This window comes from Dipodomys merriami, unplaced genomic scaffold (genome assembly GCF_024711535.1).
Source record: "Dipodomys merriami isolate MVZ:Mamm:240054 unplaced genomic scaffold, mDipMer1.0.p SCAF_1, whole genome shotgun sequence".
Taxonomy (NCBI): Eukaryota; Metazoa; Chordata; class Mammalia; order Rodentia; family Heteromyidae; genus Dipodomys; species Dipodomys merriami.
The window spans coordinates 42,217,862-42,239,637 of NW_027202270.1; the positions used below are offsets into that span (position 1 = coordinate 42,217,862).

The 21,776-nt window shown below is 35.1% G+C and overlaps 1 protein-coding gene and 1 pseudogene across 2 annotated transcripts in view; one reads left to right on the forward strand and one right to left on the reverse strand.

Annotated features, from left to right (window-relative positions):
- The window catches only part of Ola1 (Obg like ATPase 1), a 116,269-nt gene that overhangs the window by 42,121 nt on the left and 52,372 nt on the right, over positions 1-21,776 (forward strand). For both annotated transcript variants that reach the window (XM_070020710.1, XM_070020720.1), the window contains exon 5: positions 15,373-15,548. In XM_070020710.1, coding sequence (XP_069876811.1) covers positions 15,373-15,548 — 176 coding nt within the window. The remainder of the gene's footprint in view (positions 1-15,372; positions 15,549-21,776) is intronic.
- On the reverse strand, positions 19,086-20,862 carry LOC138809440 (chromobox protein homolog 5 pseudogene; annotated as a pseudogene).

The window sequence follows — 21,776 nt, forward strand, 5'->3', positions numbered from 1 at the left end:
CACCACAGCTTATGTATGCTCTCAGGATGAAGTAGTTCTTTTTCTGGAGTTTGTTGAGGTTTGTTTTTTTTATCCTGAATAAACATTGAATTTTGCCAAATGTATATTGTTTTCATCCATTAGAAAAATCATAGCATTTTTTTCTTTTTTATTACAATATGATGAATTACATAGACTGAATTTCAGATGATAAATCACTCATACGAACAAATAATCTGTCATTACGAATTATTTTTACATAATTTTGGATTTGATTTGCTAAAAATTTTAAAGGATCTTTACATTGTTTTAATGAAGGTTTACTGGTTTTATGCTATTCTTGTAATCTTTGCTTTTGACAGATACACTAGTCTTGTAAAATCAATTATGTTTCCTCCTTGATTTTCTAAATGAGTTTGTGGAAGATTGGTGCTATTTCTTCCCTAAATCCATGATAGAATTTACCAGTAAAACCATTTCAACTCTTGTGTAGTTTACTTTGTGGGAAAGATATTTGGTCTGAGCATATGACTTCTAAGTGGCAGAGTGACTACCTAGCAAGTAAGAGTGTCTTTTTATCTTGATGAATCTCTTTAGATGCTTATCAATTTCATTGATCTTTTCTTTGGGCTGTTGGATTTCCCCGGAACCCTCCCTCCCCCACCCCGTGGGGGGTCACTTTACTTTTTCCCTACCTCTTTTGCTTCCATTTAAGCTCAGAACAATTGACATAGTTTCCTGGCTTCTTAAGCTGTGTGGCTAACACTCTTTAATTCCTCCCTTCTGAACAGGTATTCTGAATCGTTCTGATTCTCTTTGCTCTCTCCTGTCTTCTGGTAGTTTTATTTTATATTTGTCCCATGTATTAAAGTGTGTGTGTGTGTGTGTGTGTGTGTGTGTGTGTGTGTGTGTGTGTGTGTGTGTGTGTGTGTGTGTGTGTGTGTGTGTGTGTGTGTGTGTGTGTGTGTGTGTGTGTGTGTGTGTGTGTGTGTGTGTGTGTGTGTGTGTGTGTGTGTGTGTTCGTGTTCTACCTGGGGCAGGAGTAGTAATTTTCCAGTGGAGTTTCATTATCAATATTTTCTCTTTCCTCCCTTCCACCTCCCCTCCTTTCCCTTCCCTTCCCCTCCCTTCCCTTCCTCCCTTCTTCTTTCTCTCCTCCCCCTTCTCTTTTCCCTCCCCCACCCCCCATGGTGTATTGAGTTCAGGTCCTGCTTTCTTTTTTTTTTTTTTTTTTTTTGGTCGGTTGTGGGGCTTGAACTCGGGGCCTGGGCACTGTCCCTGAGCTCTTCAGCTCAGGTTAGCACTCTACCACTTGAGCCACAGCACCCCTTCCGGTTTTCTGAATGTTTTATTGGAGATAGTCTCATGAACTTTTCCTGCCCTGGCTGGCTTTGGAGGATCTCAGCCTCCTAAGTAGTTAGGATTAAAGGCAAGAGCCACCAAAGCCTGGCTCAGGGAAGGCTCTAGGCAAGTTTATTAATTACTACTTGTACCACAGCCCTAGATTTCTTAAAAAAAATTTTTTTTTTAACATGAGATAGATATCTGTAATGTTGCTGGCCTGGCTTCAAATTGTAACCATCTTCCTAAGCAGCTGTGATTACATGTGTATCACCATGCCTGACTTGGTTTTGAGACAGAATTCTGCTTTTGCTGAGCCTGGTTTTGAGACAGAATCCTCCCACTTCTACCCTCTGAATAGACTGGGGTTACTAACATGTGCCACCATGCCCAGCCTATTGATTCTTTTTTTTTTTTTTTTGCCAATTTTAAATATATTTAAGACATTGCATTTTCCACTTTCAATACAGTGCTTTATAAAGTGCAGTGTTTATATTTTTCCCTGTGTACATGTTCCATATTCAAAAATTAAGAATGCCCAGTAATTTACTACAGCAACTTAACTTTTAAAAACTTCTATAGAATGATTCTTTTAATATAAGTTAATCTTGCACAAAAATTACTATGATTGTACAAACTGAGTATCTCTTATCTAAATGATTGGGACCATAGGTATTTTAGAGTTTGGGGTATTTTAGAATTTGAAATACTTGTATCAGCTTTAGCAGTTGAGTAGTGCTCATCTCAAAAATTTGAAATCTGAAATGATCTAAAATATGAAATGTTTTATGCATGACACTCAAAATGTTTCAGTTTAGGGATGCCTGTATTATAAAACTTTGTTGTTGTTGTTGTAGCAATCCTGGGGCTTGGCACTGTCCTTTAGCTTTTGTGCTCAAAGCTGGAGCTCTATCACTTTAGCCACAGCTTCACTTCCTGCTTTTTTTTTTTTTTTAAGTAGTTAATTGTAATAGTCTAAGACTTTCCTGCTCCTGCCAGCTTTGAACTGTGATCCTCTCAGATCTCAGCCTCCTGGGTAGCTGGGATTACAGTGTAAGCCACTATGTAACCATATAGTTATTTATTTATTTATTTATTTATTTTAATGCCTGGCGATATAACTTTTTTTTTTCTCCAGTCCTGGAGAACAATCCCAGGGTCTCACACCTGTTAGACAGGTGTTCCACTACTTAACTACATTCCTAGGCTCTTATAAGTAAATATTTTTAGAGTAAATTCCTAACTAAGTAGGTGTTATAAGAGAAATTTAAAATATTTTCCTCTTAAAAGGAAATTGATGTTAATAAAATCTTAGCAGGGTAATATGGGGCTGTAAGTTGTATGTTATATGGATGGTAATATTCAGCAAAGTAATAAAGGTAGAAGCACTTTATAGTAGCCATAGAATGAATTTCCTCTTGGGGATCAGAATTCCACTCAAGTAAATATTTAGCTATAGATATATGATATACCAGAGGAATTGGTATTGACTGCTAGTCTTGTTATTATTGATTTTATTCTTGAGCATTCCTAGTTCAAAAATCGGATTCTGTTTCCCAAGTGTGTGAGCTATGGTTAGCTTCCTAGTGTTTTGTGTTTGTTTTTCCTATGGATATGTACTCTCAATTTTTTCCAGAGAAAACTAAATTAGTTTATTTAGTGCAGTAGTGGGCTTGAACTCAGGGCCTTGCTTTCTTGCTTAGTCTATTTCTCAAGGCTGGTGCTCTGCCACTTGAGCCACATTTCTACTTCCTGTACACTTTTTTTTAAAATGTAGGGCTGGGAAGGTGGCTCAGTGGTAGAGTGCTTGCCTTGCATGCATGAGGCCCTGGGTTCAATTCCTCAGCACCACATAAGAAAAAAGCCGGAAGTGGCGCTGTGGCTTAAGTGGTAGAGCACTAGCCTTGAGCTGAAGACAGCTGAGGGACAGTGCCCAGGCCCAGAGTTCAGGCCCCACGACCGGACCAAAAAAAGAAAAAAAAGAAAAGAAAAACTATCTTCAACATTCTTTTATTCCACTAGTAACTAAGAATTCACACATCAGAACCTGGGGGAGAAAGAAGTCTTATTTTTGAAAAAGTAGAAAATTATTATATGCATACTATAGCTTAAAATATATACAAATAAAAATCAGTAACTGAATATCTTAGTTAACATTGAGTTTTATACTAACTAAAACAAAAAAAAAACCCCTACATTTCTTAAATAGGAAGCAGTACTTTCATAACATGGGATATGAGGTAAGGAAAAGGGAACACCTAGTGTCTGGAAATATTGCTACTATTTTAGAAGAAACACCTTTGGCCTATCACCTTTATTTGTGATATGGCTGATGAGAGATTAGATGAATCACACTTGAGAGCCATTGCATTTGGTTATGCTACTGCTTCTTATAAGATTTGGTTATGCTACTGCTTCTTATAAGACATTTATGCCTTCCTGAAAATTCCACTTTCTGCCTGGTATTCAAGGTTCATTATTGTTAATAAGTACACTAATTTCTAGTCTGAATTTTTCTTAGACAGATCTGCTGGTTGTGTCATAAATGTACATCATGGATCCATCTTGTCATTGTTCCTCTCGTCAGCTTTTCTCTCTGCCCTCTAAACCCATCCTTTTATCCTTGTTTTGCTCTTTTCTACCTGTGAGATTAGGAACTTCTTTATGTAGTTGCCATTTCATGCTACTGTATATGCTTATTTCTTCTGCTAGACTATAAGCTTCCTGAAGGCATGGGCCATGCCATGTACTTGACTCTTCCCAGACACCTACAATAATCTTTTTATATAGCTGTCAATAAAGGAAGGATGGATATTAGTTTCATTGCTAGAAGTTTTTTTTCTACTTTAAGTTTGTGTAAAATATATGATAAAATTTTTATGCTACTTTGCTTGGTTGCCTAAGAGAACATGCAGAGTACAAATGGATATGTTTTTATTTTCTTTATCCAAATATATGAGCAAAGCAGTAACATTTTAGGTAAGTGAAAATACAGTTCTTAATATTTTACATTATAAATAAATACACAGTTTTACATGTATGGCCAGGCCTCTGTAGATTTGTTTGTGCTAATCTCATGCATGTTTATATATGGTAGATATAATAATAGATTTATAGATATAATTTATGTTTATAATGCTAATTTCTTTTATTGCAATTTCAGTATTATATTATCTCCAGTCTTAATACTTTATTCAAGGCTAAAACTTATATAGCAAAATAGTATGATATTATCTTTGAAATAATTGGATGCAGTCTTATAGGTAACAATGAAGGAAAGGAAATTTTATTTAAAAAACAAACTGCACTATTTAAAATAGAAACCTAAGATCCTTTTAACATTGCAGCTGAATTAAATAAATAATCTTTCTGCCATTACTAAGCTGTGCATGTAGTTAAAAATACATTTATACATATTATTTTTAAAAACCTAGTTAACTTTAAAATATGTAAGTTTTCTTGTCGTTTAGGGTTCTGTGAAGCTGATCATCAAGAGGGTTGCAAATCATTGGTGGTTTCTATTTTCAGATTTCCACATCCCGGAGTAATTTGCTTTAATTTCACCCAATTTAACCTATACTTCACACCATCACCATTCAGCTTTAATAGCTATGTTCTATGCATAAGAAAAGCAGATAAATGTCCACAATTAGGCTGCAAATGATTACAACTAGTTAGGGCTTTATGAAGACAAAACTTAAAGGACTATGGCGCCAAACAAAGCTACAAAAGACGGATGAAAATGCTGTCTCCAGAAGTCAAGTCTACCATAGCGTTTGATTTACACTTTTGTGGTTGATTTTATTTATTTTAATATATTGGCAGGTGTGCCTACTCTGAGAAATATTCATTATTAAAGAATAGTAGTGCTCTGTTGTTCATTTATTTGGGTTTTTAATCTGTTTGCTTCCATGAGTTTCAGCATAGGTAACCAGAATGAAATTTTTAAGAAAATTATTGAAATGTTAGCATTCTTTTTGAAATTATGATAATGCATTTGAAATGAATGATACTTATATGCTTTGTTAATGCACTTATGAAATAAAACTTTCCTGTATTGGTTATGTTTCTATCAGATGATTCTATCAGACTTTTGAGAAAAGAATAATTTTTCACATTTCTGTGTCAAATTCTAGATAGGTAATACTATGCACAATATAATCCTATGCAGAATTACTTATATTTATGGTTGTTTGTATGCAAACTTACATAAAAGATTCAGCAGTTGCTTTAATTTTCTTAGTGTCTGCTTTTTGATGGTTAGTGCCAAGCATTGTTTAATGTATAAAGAATTTATTTTTAAGATTTCTAAAAGGCTATTATTTAATAGAATTTTATAATTTTGTTAGTTATCTCCCTACAAAGTAAATTTTCCTTTTGGTTAATGTATTTTTTAATTTAATTAAGTAAATATTAACTATGACTACATCTCATCTCTTAAAAAATGTCTGGAGATTTCAGTGAAGGCTTGCTTTTTAAAATTATCTTAAGAAATTTAAGATAAATATAAACAATGTAAAATAATTCAAGATTTTAGTGTTTTAAGATGAAAAATCCATGAGATTATGGTTTTGTGCACTTGGAACAAACACGTGTTTACATACAAATGTTGCATGACTTTGCTAACTTTAAAAATAATGCCCAGGAATTAATCATTTAAGTACTTTTGTTTATAAACCAGTATTGTAGGAAAGTACACTAAAACTTACCTTTAACTATTTTTATTTTAAAAACAGTACTAAATTTTCTATCCTACAGAATAGATCAATTTAGCTGTGGCAAGACAATACTGCTTCAGAGCATTACAGTTTTATTAAACTAGTTTCATATGCTATATCATAAAACTTTCAGTCCAATCAGCAACTAAATTTAAATACTGCAAATTGTAGCAGCAAAACAATAATTCTGCTGATTAGCCCCTTTCCATTTCTTGTAAGTGAACTGTTTATGCTGTTGAGTACCTTTTGAAAAAAGAAAAAGCCAAAACAGCCTTGATTAGTCAAGGAGTAATTGGATGACTTGATTTTAGCAAGAGAATGAATTGGTTGATGATAGCCTGTAACTAAGTGTAGTGGTTCTGTTCAGATGAATACATAACATACAGTCATCAGATCTTGACAGGTATACCATATAAGCAGTTCTAAAAATCTACTGGTGGGTGTGACAGGATGGAAATGGAGGCAATAAGTTTGGCATAAAGTTTTTTACTTGAAAATTTGAAGTAATACTTAGAGGAATTTAGAGAAACATCCATTTTTAAGATTTTTAATTGAAATTGGGTGTAGGGAGATGAGAAGGTTTGTCTTACTGTAGGACAAATAAATCTTGTTTCATACTTTAATGACTCCAAGGGCTAAGATGATCATTTAACTTTTTGCAGAGGGATTGGTAATATTTTATCCTTTCCATTTCCATTGAAGCTTATGGAGTAAAGATCATGGCTGTTAGTAGTGCCTTGTGGGAAAACCTTAAAGCCTTCATTGTGTTCATAACTATTTGAAGTCTTGGTTGTGTCAAAATTTTTTGTACATCATATCTTAACTTACGATTTCCTGATTATTTTAAAGAATGTATCTGAGTTTATATTAATGAAATGGCATAAAGTAAATTAACTTAAAATTTATTCATTTGTAACTATTCTTAAATAAGGCCAATTATAGTCTCCATTCTCCCTGAGCCTTCTGGGATATGTGCTATGTGGGGCCAAAGGTTCAATTGCATAAAATCTGAAGCCATTTTTTTACTAAATAAATGAAATGATTGGGGTGAACCTGCACAGCTAGCCATAGGAGGGTGATTGATGTCAGGCCCATTGGAATCCATTCTGGTACTGGCTTTGATTTGGCACCACCTGGTGGTGGTTGTTTGCTCAAGCTTAATGCTCAATGGTGATGAGTAGGTCTTGTTAGGTTGGTAAGTCCTTTAGGATTGCAGTAGACATTCTAAAAATCCTTCAGGTAGTTGGTGTCCATTGTTGCTGGGCGAATCTATTTTGGAAGACTTGTGGAGTTGCAGTGACCTACCTTACATAGTTTGTTCTTCAAGGATATGCTTGCTTTACTGTCTTTAATCCCTCTAAATCTTACCCTTCATTCCATTTTTCTGCACTCATTATAGAATGTGTTATTGAATTAAGGGTGTAATTATTTTCTGAAGAAACTGCCTGGTTTTAGGACATCTGCTTTCATAGTACCTTTTGTTTGGACTCAAGAATGTGATCCCCATTGTGTAATGTTCATGCAGTCAAACCATTATCTTCCTATTCTGACACCAGATGTTCTTGGTGAATCCTCCCTTTCCATTCCTTCTCTTCCTGCTTCTATATCTTAGAAAACTAGGTAAAAGTCAGAATCGGTGATATGATGAATAAAGGCTATAAAATAGTTACTTTAAAAGGCAGTAGCCAGCCATTTACTTGATTGATTAATACCTGTCATGTATTTACATTTTTTGAGCATTTAAACACCAGTTTCAAACTCTAGCCAAGACAATATTTTATCTTTTCTCACAGCATCAATACACTTAAATATGGAATTAAAATAATTTATAGCTTTATAAAAAATCTGTACATAAAATCTGGACCAAATTTTTTAAATGGTACCTTCATAATACTAATGTTCTAGTTTAAAACCTTCATGTTGTTTTTACCTCATCAGTTTGTACTGGATACTGACAAACTGTTTTCCATCATCCTGGTTTATGTTCTTTTACTATATGATGATCTGTTTCTTCTATTAGGTTGTAAACAAAAAGCAGAAGCTAATTTATGCAGCTTTTGTGTATGTGTAAAGCACAGAGGTGGGAGGCAACTTTTTTCTATTTGGCCAGGATATTACTTAGCTCTTCTTCCTCTTGGCATGGATATGTGTTCCTGCCCTTATCTTGGTGAACTTGAGGGCCCAGTTCTCCTTTGAAGTAGTTCTAGGGCACACCGTTAATACAAGGTTACACTCTGTATTATGTATCTTGGCTCATACCTCACATAAACTTGGTATTCTTGGTGAGCACCTGTTGTAGTGGCCGTGCCTAATCTTGTTCATATTCCTGGTCATCTTGTGGTTTTTATTGAGGCACAGCATGGAGTAGCTTATAGTCAGTTTCTGCTCTCCAGTTGCTGCTCTAGTTTTTTCTTACCTCTGAAATTTAACTTCTGGCACTGTTCTCTTTGAGGTCAGTAAAGGGCAGTATATTTATTAAAATGTATATTAAAACTGTCTATTACACAGGTATATTACATATACCTGTGTATATGACCTGTGGTAAGTGATCACAATTCATTTCTTCTCAAGTAGATATAATTCTTCCTAGCCATTACTCAGTTTTTGTAGATTCCACTTTATTTGAGAAAAGTGTTTATTTTTAGTATTTTTTGGGGGCGGGGGTCCAGTCATGGGGCCTGAACTTTGGGCCTGGACGCTGTCCCTCAGCTCTTCAGCTCAACGCTAGCACTTTACCACTTGAGCCAAAGCGCCACTTCTGTTTTTTTTTCTTTTTGCTTATGTGGTGTTGAGGAATCGAACCCAGAGCCTCATGCATGCAAGGCAAGCGCTCTACCACTGAGCCACTTTCCCAGCCCCAAAAGTGTTTATTTTTAACTGGATGACTTTCATATCATAAATCTAGTAGCCAAAGATCTACTGCTATGTTTGTCACTAACAGTCTCTATTAAAGTATATAGCTAACAAAATTATTTAAATCTAGAAGAATATTCACCATTAATAGTTAAGGAATTCAGAGCTCTTTGAAGAGATAAATCATAAGGCGCTTCTTACATCTGTTCTTGTAGTCTGTGATATGTACTTCCCTTCTCCATTAATTTATGTGATTGATATGCTTGGTACTTGTTTCTTTGAAGTGTTTCCTAAATATTGCATGTGACATAAAATTTATCCTTTGTTGTTGTGCAAAAGTTCTTCTCTAACAGGTGATTTTTATTTTGAGTGCTAATAAGTGTTTAGCATTCATTTATTCATTTCTTTATATTTATTACTTTACATTATACCTAGTCTGCATTAGCTCTGATCTAGGCACCGGATGAGAACTAAAAAGGCATTTTATTATAATCCTGTTAACTAATGTTATAATCCTGGAGTTTAAGTAGCTAGGAGTAGAGTCCCCTAACAATTCATTGTACATGCTGTAAGTCATATGAATAGAATGGACAGATTATTATAGCAATTAAAATAGAAGGTATGGTCAGAGAAGGCATTGTCATAGAGATGTCACTTTGGTGACATCTTTAATGTTGTGAAGATGCTTTTTTGGAGGGCAGAAGTTGGAAGAGAGAATATTTCTCAGCAGCAGATGGATGAGCAGCAAATAAAAAAAATATGTAGGTGTTAATTTTGTAAATGGGATATTATGGGCTCCAACATTAGAATAAGATTTTATTTAGTCTGTTTATTGTTTATCTGGGATCTTCCATAAGCCTTTTATTTATTGCTTACAGTGCTGGAAATAAAAATGAGTTGTAATATTTGTTAATTTGACTCTGCATATTTTTTCTCCTTACAAGATTATACTTTGGAAAGTTACAAGTTTTATAGAAGCCATGTTTACAGGAATATATTTAACCTTGAAGCCATATTTAGGGCATTGCTTTTATAGTACTTTATTCTGAAGAAATCTGTACACACTTCTACAAGGCAAGTATGTTTGATACCTTTTACACTCAAATTGCTCTGAGATTGCTTTGTAGTTGAGGGGAATGAAGCTATGCATTTTAAGATGGATATAATTTATAATAGGAAGGAAAGATGGGATACTTATCTTTTGGTCTCCAGAATGGGACTGTACAAAATGATGGTGACATTTAAACATGAAGAGCTTTAAGGAATTAATGAGTTTGGAAGTTAGTGAGATAGTTATTAGGAAGGGTAAACACAGCATAAACAGCTAGCTCAACATTGGAAGTAGAGCAGAATCTCAAAATTAATTCAAAATATTAAGGGTGCCTTTTAAATATTTAAAATGTAGTATGTAATGTAGAATAAGAAGTAAAAATCTTGTTGGGCAATGCTAACTCTCATTGAAGTAGTTTTTTCTGCTACTTCTTTGGAAAGAGTTGATACAGCAACTAAAAATGAAAAACTCTTGAGAAATTGAATATAATTAAGGACAGGTATTGACTCTGGGTTATAACTCACATTTAAGTGACAGTAAGGATACCTTAATGGTATGGATGTCTAATTATTTACAACATAATACCAGTAACTTAAGCAGAATTTTCTGGTGTTCTGTACATTTGAAAGAATTGTATTGTATAATATTGTAATGTGTTACTTTGTGTCAGTAAAGAGATTTCAGTCATAGTTTTTAAAAAGACTTTTATATGCAAATTACACAGTTTTAACATTTTTCATATTTTATGCCTATTTATTTTTTCTCAAGTTCATCTTTTCTACCAATGTTTTGTATTTTATTTACTGCTTAGAAGTATGTGTAAAAGTTCTATATGGCTCACTTATAATTTCTTCCATTTTAAACTGGTTCTCAAAGTCAGCCATATGTGCCTTTGATTTTACTAAATCTTTTTGTTGTTGTTCAGTTGGCTTTTTTTGTGTTTTGTTTTTGTCTGTACTGGAGATTGAGCTCAGGATCTCCTGCTAGCTCAGCAAGTGCTCTATTGCTGAGCCATACCTCCAGCATTAAACATTTTGAAACCTGGATTAATGGTTTAGTACTAATAGTCAGTGGGATAATAGTTTTCTTCTTGGCCAAGGTTTAGTTTTAGAACTTTTTCCTTGTGAGGAGGGAAGGGAATAGAGAGGAGAAATGGAAGAAGCATAAAACATACACATCTAGGTACCCATAGTTTTCTTTTCTGGCATAATTAGTCTATAGTATGGACTGGATTATTTGTAGATTTAGTTGCATGGGCTGGGAAGGTGGCTCAGTGGTGGAGCGCTTGCCTTGCATGCATGAGGCCCTGGGTTCCATTCCTCAGCACCACATAAGCAAAAAGAAAAAAGCCCGAAGTGGTGCTGTGGCTTCAGTGGTAGAGCGCTAGCCTTAAGCTGAAGAGCCGAGGGACAGCGCCCAGGCCCAGAGTTCAGGCCCCACGACTGGACCCCACAAAAAAAAAAAAAAAAAGATTTAGTTGCTATATCATATGATATATTCTCCCTGGCAATGGTTGGTTAGTCTAAATAAATCCAACCCAGCAAGTGCCATTTATGTGCCATTTATGCTTTTCTATCTAATAGTAACAGTTTTTATTACTAATTTCCATTTTTATGTGTTTACAAAATATTTTTCAGAAGTCTATAAATATATCCACTTGAAGTAATTAAAATTTGTTTGGTATGGCTCTTTTTATTTACTTACAATTTTCCTAGCAGAAAAATTTTATTTAACCTGTCTCAGGTTTATTCCCTTCTAGTTAGCCAGCTGATTATTTGGCATCCATGGGTGATAATACTGTTTAAAATTTTTTGTTTTGTTTTCTTTTTAACTGTATTTTTATTATCTTTTAGTAGTTGTAAAAAGGAGTTACCATTGAACAAGTAAGACCAAGAATACAATATGACTTGATCAATGTCATATCATCCCTTTCCTCATTCTCCCCATCCCTCCCAACTCCATCTCTCCCTTTAATTTTCTTAATTTTGTAGGATATACACTGGCTATTATGACTCTAGCAGAGTAATTTATTCTTTGATGTGTTCCAAAATTTGCCCAGTTCTCTGGTATCATTAAAGAAGATTAAAGAAGACTTTTTAAGTAAATAAAATCATTAAAATTTCCTTCTACTTTCTAACTTAAAAGAAGTAATTATTTAATGCAGAGATAAATATCATAAACTTTGAGAACCAGTTGTCAATTTGATTCTGTTTATGCTCAAATTACTTTTATTGTGAAGCTGAGAAGGAACTTTAAGATTAGAGGTTTAAACTATACCTATAAATGGGCAAAACTACACTTCTAAAATTGAGCATTTGTAGTATACAGTAAGTAACTTGCATTCTTCTACTTTAAACCATCATTCCTCTTCCATACAACAAACGATTTTTGTCTGGCAGGGCATGGTGGCACAAACATTTAATCCTAGCTACTTGGCAGACAGAGATTGGGGAGGATCATTGTTTGAGGTTAGCCCCCACAAAATGTTAGGAAGACTTAATCTCACCAACAAACTAGACGTGGTGATACATATTGTAATACTTGACAGGCATAAGTAGAAGGATTTACAGTGTGATGCTGATCCTGGAAAAAACAGGAGACTTTATCTGAGAAATAACTAAAGGGAAAAACATCTGGAGCCAGCTCAAGAAGAAGAGTGCCTGCCTAGGAAGAATGAGGCCCCAAGTTCAAAACCCAGTCTCGTCCTCCAAAAGAATTTCATACCAACAATAATGTATGTTTTCCAACCTTCATAAGTAAATGTAGATGTTAAAGTAAATCTATAATGTAGGTTTAGCCCTTTTAAAGCACTGGTCCAGTATGGACCAGTTTTCACTTTGATTCCCATATTATTTTCATACATTCAGATATCCATATTAATGAGATGCTTGCCTGAAATCATAGTTTACTCTGGGGATTGAGGTAGAAGGATCATTGGAGAGAAGCCTAAGTAACATAGCAAGTTCCTGTCTATAAAATAATAATAATGATGATGATGATGTAATAAGTTATTAATTATTGAGCTTAAGAATTATAGAGACGTTAGAAACTGGAATTCTGACCTAAGATGGGACTTTGATTTGAAGAATGGTTAGATATTTGAAAAAACAAAAGGTTGGTTTTTTTTTCTTAAGAATGATATTCTTGTCTTGATTTCTAATATTGTATTATAACTTTTTAGAGGTTTTAGTGGGACTCAAAACATAGATATTTAAAGAATTTATTGTTTACCATATTAGAAAGCAATGTGAAGTTATACAGCATTTGGAATGTGGTGACGATTTAACATCACCAATTACTTATGTAACAGCTTAATTTTTATAGAGTTTGCGTTTTGCTTATATAATACCTTTTGGTTTTATACCTGTTTTGGGCTTCACTAATAATATATCTTTTGGCTTGAAACCTTATAGTCTTCCTCTTACTGTATTTATCTAGTTCATGTTTTCTTTATTTGTCTCTCATTTATCCCAACATCATATACATGTGGAAATATGGAAAGATTGGCTAAAAAACAAAGGATGAAGAGATTAGTGCACCGCAAATAACATAGACTTTCCCTATGAGTGAAGAAAGGTTAGGTCATCTGCCAAATATTAAGGGACAATGAAAGATGAGGTATACTTAATCATATTTTTAGTCATCCATATCTATATCTACATATCTAATATGAATGATAAATGATACTTATGGTAATAATGATCTGTTACCTGTGGCTAATAATTGTAAGACCCAAATTTTAACTAAAATATGTAAATTTTTCTGAAAATGAAACTTATTTACTGTGCTTTGTTTTTGTCAAAACAATGCATGTTCATTATAAAATCTTTTAAGTTAGACAAAACATTAAAGAGTACAATTTCTATATTTCCAAAAGAATTGTAATGACTAAAGTCCTCTTTATTATCACTTCGTTAAAACTGAGGATTGTAGTTAAAAAATTGCCAATTAAAACTTGCTAATGAATTTACCTTAAGGATGTTGTTAAAGTCATCACTGTAGCTAGTCGGTGGCCCCTATATAAAAATAACGATATAGAATAGTTTTCAATCTGAGAGACACTGACAGTTTAGTTCTCTCTGCAACTGACCATATCACTTGAGTTGCTGTCTGCCAGGAAGTTAACTTTGATTTTCCTACTTTATTATAAATAGTATTGTGCTTTGATGATGATTATCTGTCATTGTGTTTGTTAGTATACTTCTAGATTTTGCTTTTTCATGTGAATTTGATTTTATATATAATCAGATGTATGCAGAAATACTTTTTACTTATATTTAAATTGCAGTAATACAATTTATATCCTTATTATATCACTGAATAATCCATATTCAGATACAAGCAACTTGATCACTTCTATTTCTAGGAAATTATATTTTAAAACTCTTTGTAACCAATAACAATACTATCTTAATATACTGCTTCTCTTGTCAAACAAGCAAACCTCATGATTTCTATGATACTTCTAAAGGCTGAAATAACTGATACTTTGTTATTATACTTTATTATTATTATACTTCATTTGGGAAGCATAACCAGGTGGATAACTTTAATGAAATTAATTTTGTGGATATATCATTGCTGTTTATAATATTTCTTAGTATTTGTTCATTTTTTTGTGATCTTGTTCTTTATCTGGTAATTTGAGTAAATCCCAGTTGAATTATGTTGCCACATTATGTCTTCAAAAGGGCATAAAGTCAGTACACATGCTTCAGTAATATCTGGTTGTTTTACCCTTATGTTTCCAGTTGGCAATTTGAAATTATGGCTTCAACTGCACTTTAAATATGTGATAATAGCATGTGTTTCTAATAAGGGCCAGCACCATTTTGTTCAGATAGTGTGAATGGTTGTCACTCATATATGACAAATGCACCTTCATCTGCTTCTTTGATAGCCCCCTAAAAACCATACCCTCAAATCAGGCCGATGAAATTAGCTGCTGTGTAAATTGTGTGTCTGAGTGGTTCATTATCTAATCACCGTCAGAACCACAGTGATAAAGTAGATTGAAGCAGGGAAGAGGTCTGCCAGATGATTTCAGCCCCCCCTCCCCCAAATCTGGTTTCCCTTGGAAACCCTAATAGTACAGTTTAGAACTTCAGGCTTTCAGGCTTGGAATTCAGTATCTTTAATGTATCCAACTTAGAAATGCTAGTAGTTATGAATATAATTTTTTTTCTGTAAAGGCCGTGATTTTATTTCAATCAGGTTTTGAAATGTTGAGGGGTTTGAACTACTATTTTATTGCTACTATCCTTAATATTACTAAATGGAAAAAAAATACTATGTCCTACTTGCATAGAGTTCAGAAAAATCTATTCAATATAGTAATTTGCTCACCTAAAAGTCTTTCTCTGTAGTCACTTGTGATCATAATGACCTTTGGTATTGTTTATTGAACTGCTTCCCTTTAATTCATTTTAGGTGCTTTTGAAGATGATGATATCACACACGTGGAAGGAAGTGTAGATCCCATCCGAGACATAGAAATAATACATGAAGAACTTCAGCTTAAAGATGAGGAAATGATTGGTCCCATTATAGATAAACTAGAAAAGGTGGCTGTGAGAGGCGGAGATAAAAAACTAAAACCTGAATATGTGAGTAAAAATTTGCAGCTTCTTTAGATACCTAATAGTTTATTTTTGCTGATTAAAAAGTTAAATACATAAAGTATCTATTGTGTTGTTTTAGAATCTGAGAGTTATTCCTGTTAACTTTTTTTATGTTGTTTTCTGGGGGACAACCAAGGGTCATGGATGATAATGATAGGTTATTTATATGTTCAAAGCAAGGCAAAATTAGTAATGTTGAGTCTTTATATGATCCAGGTATAGATCTTTGAATTTTAACGTTCATTGAAGTGTGATTTTGTGATGACAAACTTACTGGGTTCAGAGAAATGATTGTTTATTGATTTGAATTTGTGATTTACATAAAAGATAGTTCTTCCATAGGGATTGAGTTTGAAAATACACTTAAACTGGACAAATTTTTTTCTTTTATACAATGAAAACATGCCATTGTCCTTATTATTCAGAATATTGTTTATCATATTATTAGAAATGTTATAACAAATGTTTAAAAAATTTGTCTTTGAAGTTTTTCATATATATATTATTTAATTGGCATTTACATTTAAAATAAGACGAGTCCAGGAGCTTATATTTTATTATTAACACTTTTCATAAACTCTTGGTGTAATTTAGGAATCTTCGTTATGAGACAGAGCTTTCCTTTGCTCCTTCCCTTCCTTCTTCATTTGTTTACAGTCTTGGGAATTGAATCCAGAGTCTCAGGCTTACCTCTGAGGCCTGGGTGCTATTCCTTATCTTTTTCTGCTCAAGGTTGACATACTTCAGCCACTCTTTACTTCTGGCTTTTTGCTGCAAATTGGAGATGAGCTGCTTGGATTTTTGCTGCTGTTATTGCCTAAACTGGCCTCAAACTGGGATCCTTAATTTCAGCCTCCTGAGTAGCTAGCAGGCATGAGCCTCCAATGCTTGTCTTTTGTTTTTGTTTTTGAGATAATCTCTCTAGCTAGAGAATCACTCAAGATACTCATGTTTCTTCTTCCTTAATAAGCTGGGTGTAGCAACCAGAAGCTACCACATCTAGCTTACTATTTTTTTATATGTTCATTTTTACTTTATTTTTTTTAACTTAATTAAAATTTGTGTGTGTGTCAGTACTGGGGTTTGAATCCAGGACCTGAATATTGTCCCTTAGCTTTTTCAGCTGGTGTTCTGCTACTTGAGCTACAGTTCTACTTTCCTCGTTATGCTGGTTAGTTGGAGATAAGAGTCTAATGGACTTTTCTGCTAGGACTAGCTTTGATTATCAATTCTTAGATCTTAGCCTCTTGAATAACTAGAATTATGGGCATGAGTTACTGGCAATTGGCCTGTCTTTTTGTTTTTTGTGTTTTTTTTTTTTTTTTTGAAGGTGTGGTTCTGGTCCTTGAGCTTGAACTTAGGACTTAGGGCACAGTCTCTGAACCTTTTTGTTCAAGGTTAGTCCTCTGCCACTGGAAGCCACAGCTTGACTTCAGGCTTTTTGGTAGTTAATTCAAGATAAGAATATCATGGACTTCCCTCACCCACCTCTCTCCCACCCCTCACTGGTTTCAAACTGTGATCCTCATTACATGTATGAGCCACCAGTGTCTGTCTCTGTATTCATATTGTATTGTATTGCATTTATTTATTTTATTTTGGTCCTGGGGCTTGAATTCAGGACCTGGCTGTTGTCTCTGAGCATTTTTGTTCAAGGCTAGCACTCTACCACTTGAGCCACACAGCTCAACCTCTGGCTTCTTTGGTAGCCAATTGGAGATAAGAGTCTCACAGATTTTCTTTTTTTTTTTTTTTGGTCCAGTCGTGGGGCCTGAACTCTGGGTTTGGTCCAGTCGTGGGGCCTGAACTCTGGGCTTGGGTGCTGTCCCTCAGCTCTTCAGCTCAAGGCTAGCGCTCTAACCACTTGAGCCACAGCGCCACTTCCGGCTTTTTTTCTTGTTTGTTTATGTGGTGCTGAGGAATCGAACCCAGGGCCTCAGGCATGCAAGGCAAGCGCTCTACCACTGAGCCACCTTCCCAGCCCCTCACAGATTTTCTTGTAAGGGCTAGCTTTGATCCTCAGATTTCAGCCTGTTGAGTAGCTAGAATTACAAACATATGCCACCAGTGCTTGGCTATGGTCCTGGCTTTTGTTATTTTTATTTATTTATTTTAATGCTGTCTATGTCTCTATCTTTGTCTCTCTTCCTTATTCTGAGAGAGAAGAGAGGTTTAAACTTTGGGCTTTAACTTAGATCCTTGTGCTTGCTAAGCTGTCACTTTACCATTTGAGCCACTCCCCTGCCCTTTTTACTTTCATTGTTTTCAGATAAGGTCTCCCCCTTCCCCTATATACTGCCTGGATCATGGAAATATATTCTAATTTATTGGGAAATGAGTATGAAAAAGTGAGTGAGTGGGTAGACCATTTGACTACTTACTATATTTTATTACTTGGTTGTTTTTCTATAGCAGAATTTTATTTTTATATTTTTTTATTTAAGGAAATAAATTTCTGTTAGGTAACCTTGGGTAGGAGGTGGAGGAAAGAGAAATGCATATTCTTTTTTAAATGTACAACTTTGTTGTAACCTGTATTCATCAAACTTTAACTTAGTGCTTAAGCAAAGTGTTTTGAAGTTTGTGTCTGAACATGGAAAATAAATATGATATACAGACATAAGATCATAGGCTTGAGGATCAATCTGTCTTCATTAACTTGAGTTAATATTAGTATACGTGGTATAATTTATAAATAAAATTAAGAATAATCTTCCCCTGGATATGGTGATATGTAGAGCTCTGTAATAGAATATTAGAGGTTGCAGCAAGAGAATTGTGAGTTTGAGGTCATCTAGGGCTACATAGTGAGAACCTGCTTTAAAAAATCATAAAAAGCTCAGTGTGGTCGTTCATGTCTGTAATTTAAGTTATTTGAAAGGCAGAGGTCAAGATTGTGATATAGGCCAGCCTGGCAAAAAGTTAGTGAGACTTTTCAGCCAGTTAGACAGTTGTGGTGGCTTGCATCTGTAATCAAAGCTATAAGCTTAAGTAGGAGACTACTGGTCCTAGACTGTCCCCAGCAAAATCCTAGGCCCTATAAGAAGAATAATGTGTTTTATTTTTTTCAAAGGGAGGAGCAGGTAAAAATTCTTCATGAATTTTGTCAGGATTGTGCAATTTTAAGTTGCAAAGCCAAGGAATACTCATAAGACTCATTTTTCAAAATCTAAATACATGTTTCCAGCTAGTTTTCTTAAAAGTAGAACATAAATCTGGGTACCAATGCCTCACTTCTGTAATCCCAGCTACTCAGGAAGCTGAGATCTGAGAATCATGATCCAGAACAGGAAGGTCCATGAGATTCTTATCTCAAATTAACCATCAAAAAGCCAGAGTTGGAGCTATGGCTCAAGTAGTTGAGTGCTAGCCTTGAGCAAAAGGCTCAGGAACAGTGCACAGGCCCTGAGTTTAAGCCCCAGGACCAGCACCAAAAAATAAAGTAGAATTTAAGGCAAGGATTGTAGTATAAATAATTCTTTCCAAACTGTCTCTAGAGATACACATGGAGGAATGAGAAATTTATACTGGAAAGAAAGAAAATATAAAGTATGTTAATGAATAGGTTGCCACCATGGACAGCAGGGGCTGGATCCTGCTGAAGACTTCTGAAACTGGAAAGTACTTTACAGTTAGGCGAGTGAGCATGCTTGCCTTAAGAAGCTATGTTAGCATGTTCTGGGCCTATGAAGATGTGAAAACAGGCAGGCCAAGTTTGGTGCTCATCTGTCACTCATTATACATTTGATCCTTTTATTCTGGTTATTCTACTTTTTTTTTCTTTGCATGTCCTGGGGCTTGAACTTTGGGCCTGGGTGCTATTCCTGAGTTGCTTTTGCTCAAGGCTAGCACTTTACCACTTGAGTCATAGCACCATTTCCAGCTTTTTCTGAGTAGTATATTGGAAATAAGAGTCATGGGCTTTCCTGACTGACTGGCTTTGAATTATGATCCTCAGATTTCAAATTCCTGAGTAGCTAGGATTACAGGCATGAGCCACTGGCACTCTGCTATTCTACTTTTTTTGTTGTTGTTATTGTTCTTTTTTTTTTAATTCACAAGTTTAATTTGGTGGTGTTAAATTTTTTAATTCTGATTTATCTTAAATTTTCTCTATAGAAGGTTCCTATATTATTATGATAGCAACTAGTTATGGTAGGGGAGTTTCTTTTTAAAATACCTTCTCTTATGATACCAATGAAATGATCTAAACATATAAAATATATAGATTAAAACTACCTGTGAGTAAGATAAGTAGGCTATTTTTTTTAACTAAAAAGTTAAAATTTATCTTGAGGTCATAAGGGAGCAGAAGGAAAAGATTAGGGCAAAGAAAAAAAATTGTGGTAATTACACACAGTATTGAAATGCCTGATCATAAAACAGACCATCAATTATGTTACAGGAAAACCAATACCAACTTTTCTCTTGTGAAGCACAGTGATAAGCACTTAAAAAAAAAAAAAAAAACAGCTTCTAAGTTACTTCTTTTGGGGGGGGGGGTTCCGGTCGTGGGGCCTGAACTCTGGGCCTGGGCACTGTCCCTCAGCTCTTCAGCTCAAGGCTAGCACTCTACCACTTGAGCCACAGCGCCACTTCCGGCTTTTTTCTTTTTGCTATGTGGTGCTGAGGAATCGAACCCAGGGCTTCATGCATGCAAGGCAAGCGCTCTACCACTGAGCCACCTTGCCAGCCCCAAGCACATTTTTATATGTATAGAAGGTGGGTGCAGAAAGAAGAGACAAGGAGGTGAATGTGTTAGGTACAAAGAGAAATGACTTCTCCTTTGTACTTCCTTTTTGTTTGTGGCCTCCTCAGGGTATGTATGCCACATCAATTTCTCTTCATAAAGTGCTATCATAATTTGTGGGCATTTCATATTAGCTTCCCCTCCCCTCCCCAGCCCCTGAGCCAGGTCTACTTTATCTGTATCTTTCCATTTCATTAGGAACATTAAATTGCCATAGGAATCTGTTGCACCAATTATCTTTTCTGGTTCCAGTTCTTTCTCAAAGCCCCAAGTGATATTATTGCTTTGCTTTCTCTTCTTTTTGGATTTGGTAACACTAGCATTGTTTCAAGAACTTGAATTTCTTCTTGTTACTTTCTGACTTCTCTGTGGGTTTATTCTCCCCTCCCCTTTTCATTTTCTTATACTTTCTCATAAACTTAGAAATCAGTTCAGAACAATCAAATTTTTCTCAGGTTTCCAAGTCTTGTGCTCATCAGAAAAGCCTTTCCATGTCACCTCCCCTTTACATGCCTGTCTAGCAGCTTTTCCCAATGTACTCCTCCTCATTCTCTGAGGAAGAACTAAACTGTCATTTGTCCTTTTGATTTTCCTTCCCATGTCACAGAGTATTCCATCAGAAGGAGTAAGAGTACCTGGTTCCTTAGAATTTCTGGGAGTTGAGCTGAGCTGAGCAGTTTAGGTTAGAGTGCTGGGTTTAAAACCAATCCCATGGGCTGGGAAGGTGGCTCAGTGGTAGAGCACTTGCCTTGCATGCCTGAGGCCCTGAGTTCAATTCCTCAGCACCACATAAGCAAAAAGAAAAAAGCTGGAAGTGGCACTGTGGCTCAAGTGGTAGAGCGCTAGCCTTGAGCTGAAGAGTTGAGGGACAGCACCCAGGTCCAGAATTCAGGCCCCACAACCAGACCCAAAAACAAAAACAAAACAAAACAAAACAAAACCAATCCCATGTTAGATGCCAACAGCTAGGCATTGTGGCTATGGCCTTCCTTGCCTGACCAGGAAAACAAGGATTAATATATGTGTTCTTCAGTTTGAGGAAAGGAAGAAGAAAAATTTTCCTTTATGCCTTACTGTAGAAGAGAAGCCCTCAAAATAGGAGATAAACATGAGTTCTCTCATTTACCTACTAGATCTCCCAGATACTGTGTTTCTTTCCCTCTGGGCTAACAAGATGGATCTCTCCTCTCAGGCCTGGGGCTTGGTGTGCTGGCAGCTCCCCCACCTACTAACTGATTATTCTCTAGTACTGCAGATTTTTTTCTCCTGTTCATTCAAATGTTTCTTCCTTATTTTCTAGATAATCTTCTGGAAATTCAACATTCACATCCCTTACTATGAACTTTCCAATTTCTAAAATTAGATGTCATTTATATTTTTATGTAAATAAGCAGAAAAAAAACCTTGGATTTAGATATAACCTAACATAGAGGGTAGGAGTAAGGTTGAAACATTCTAACATA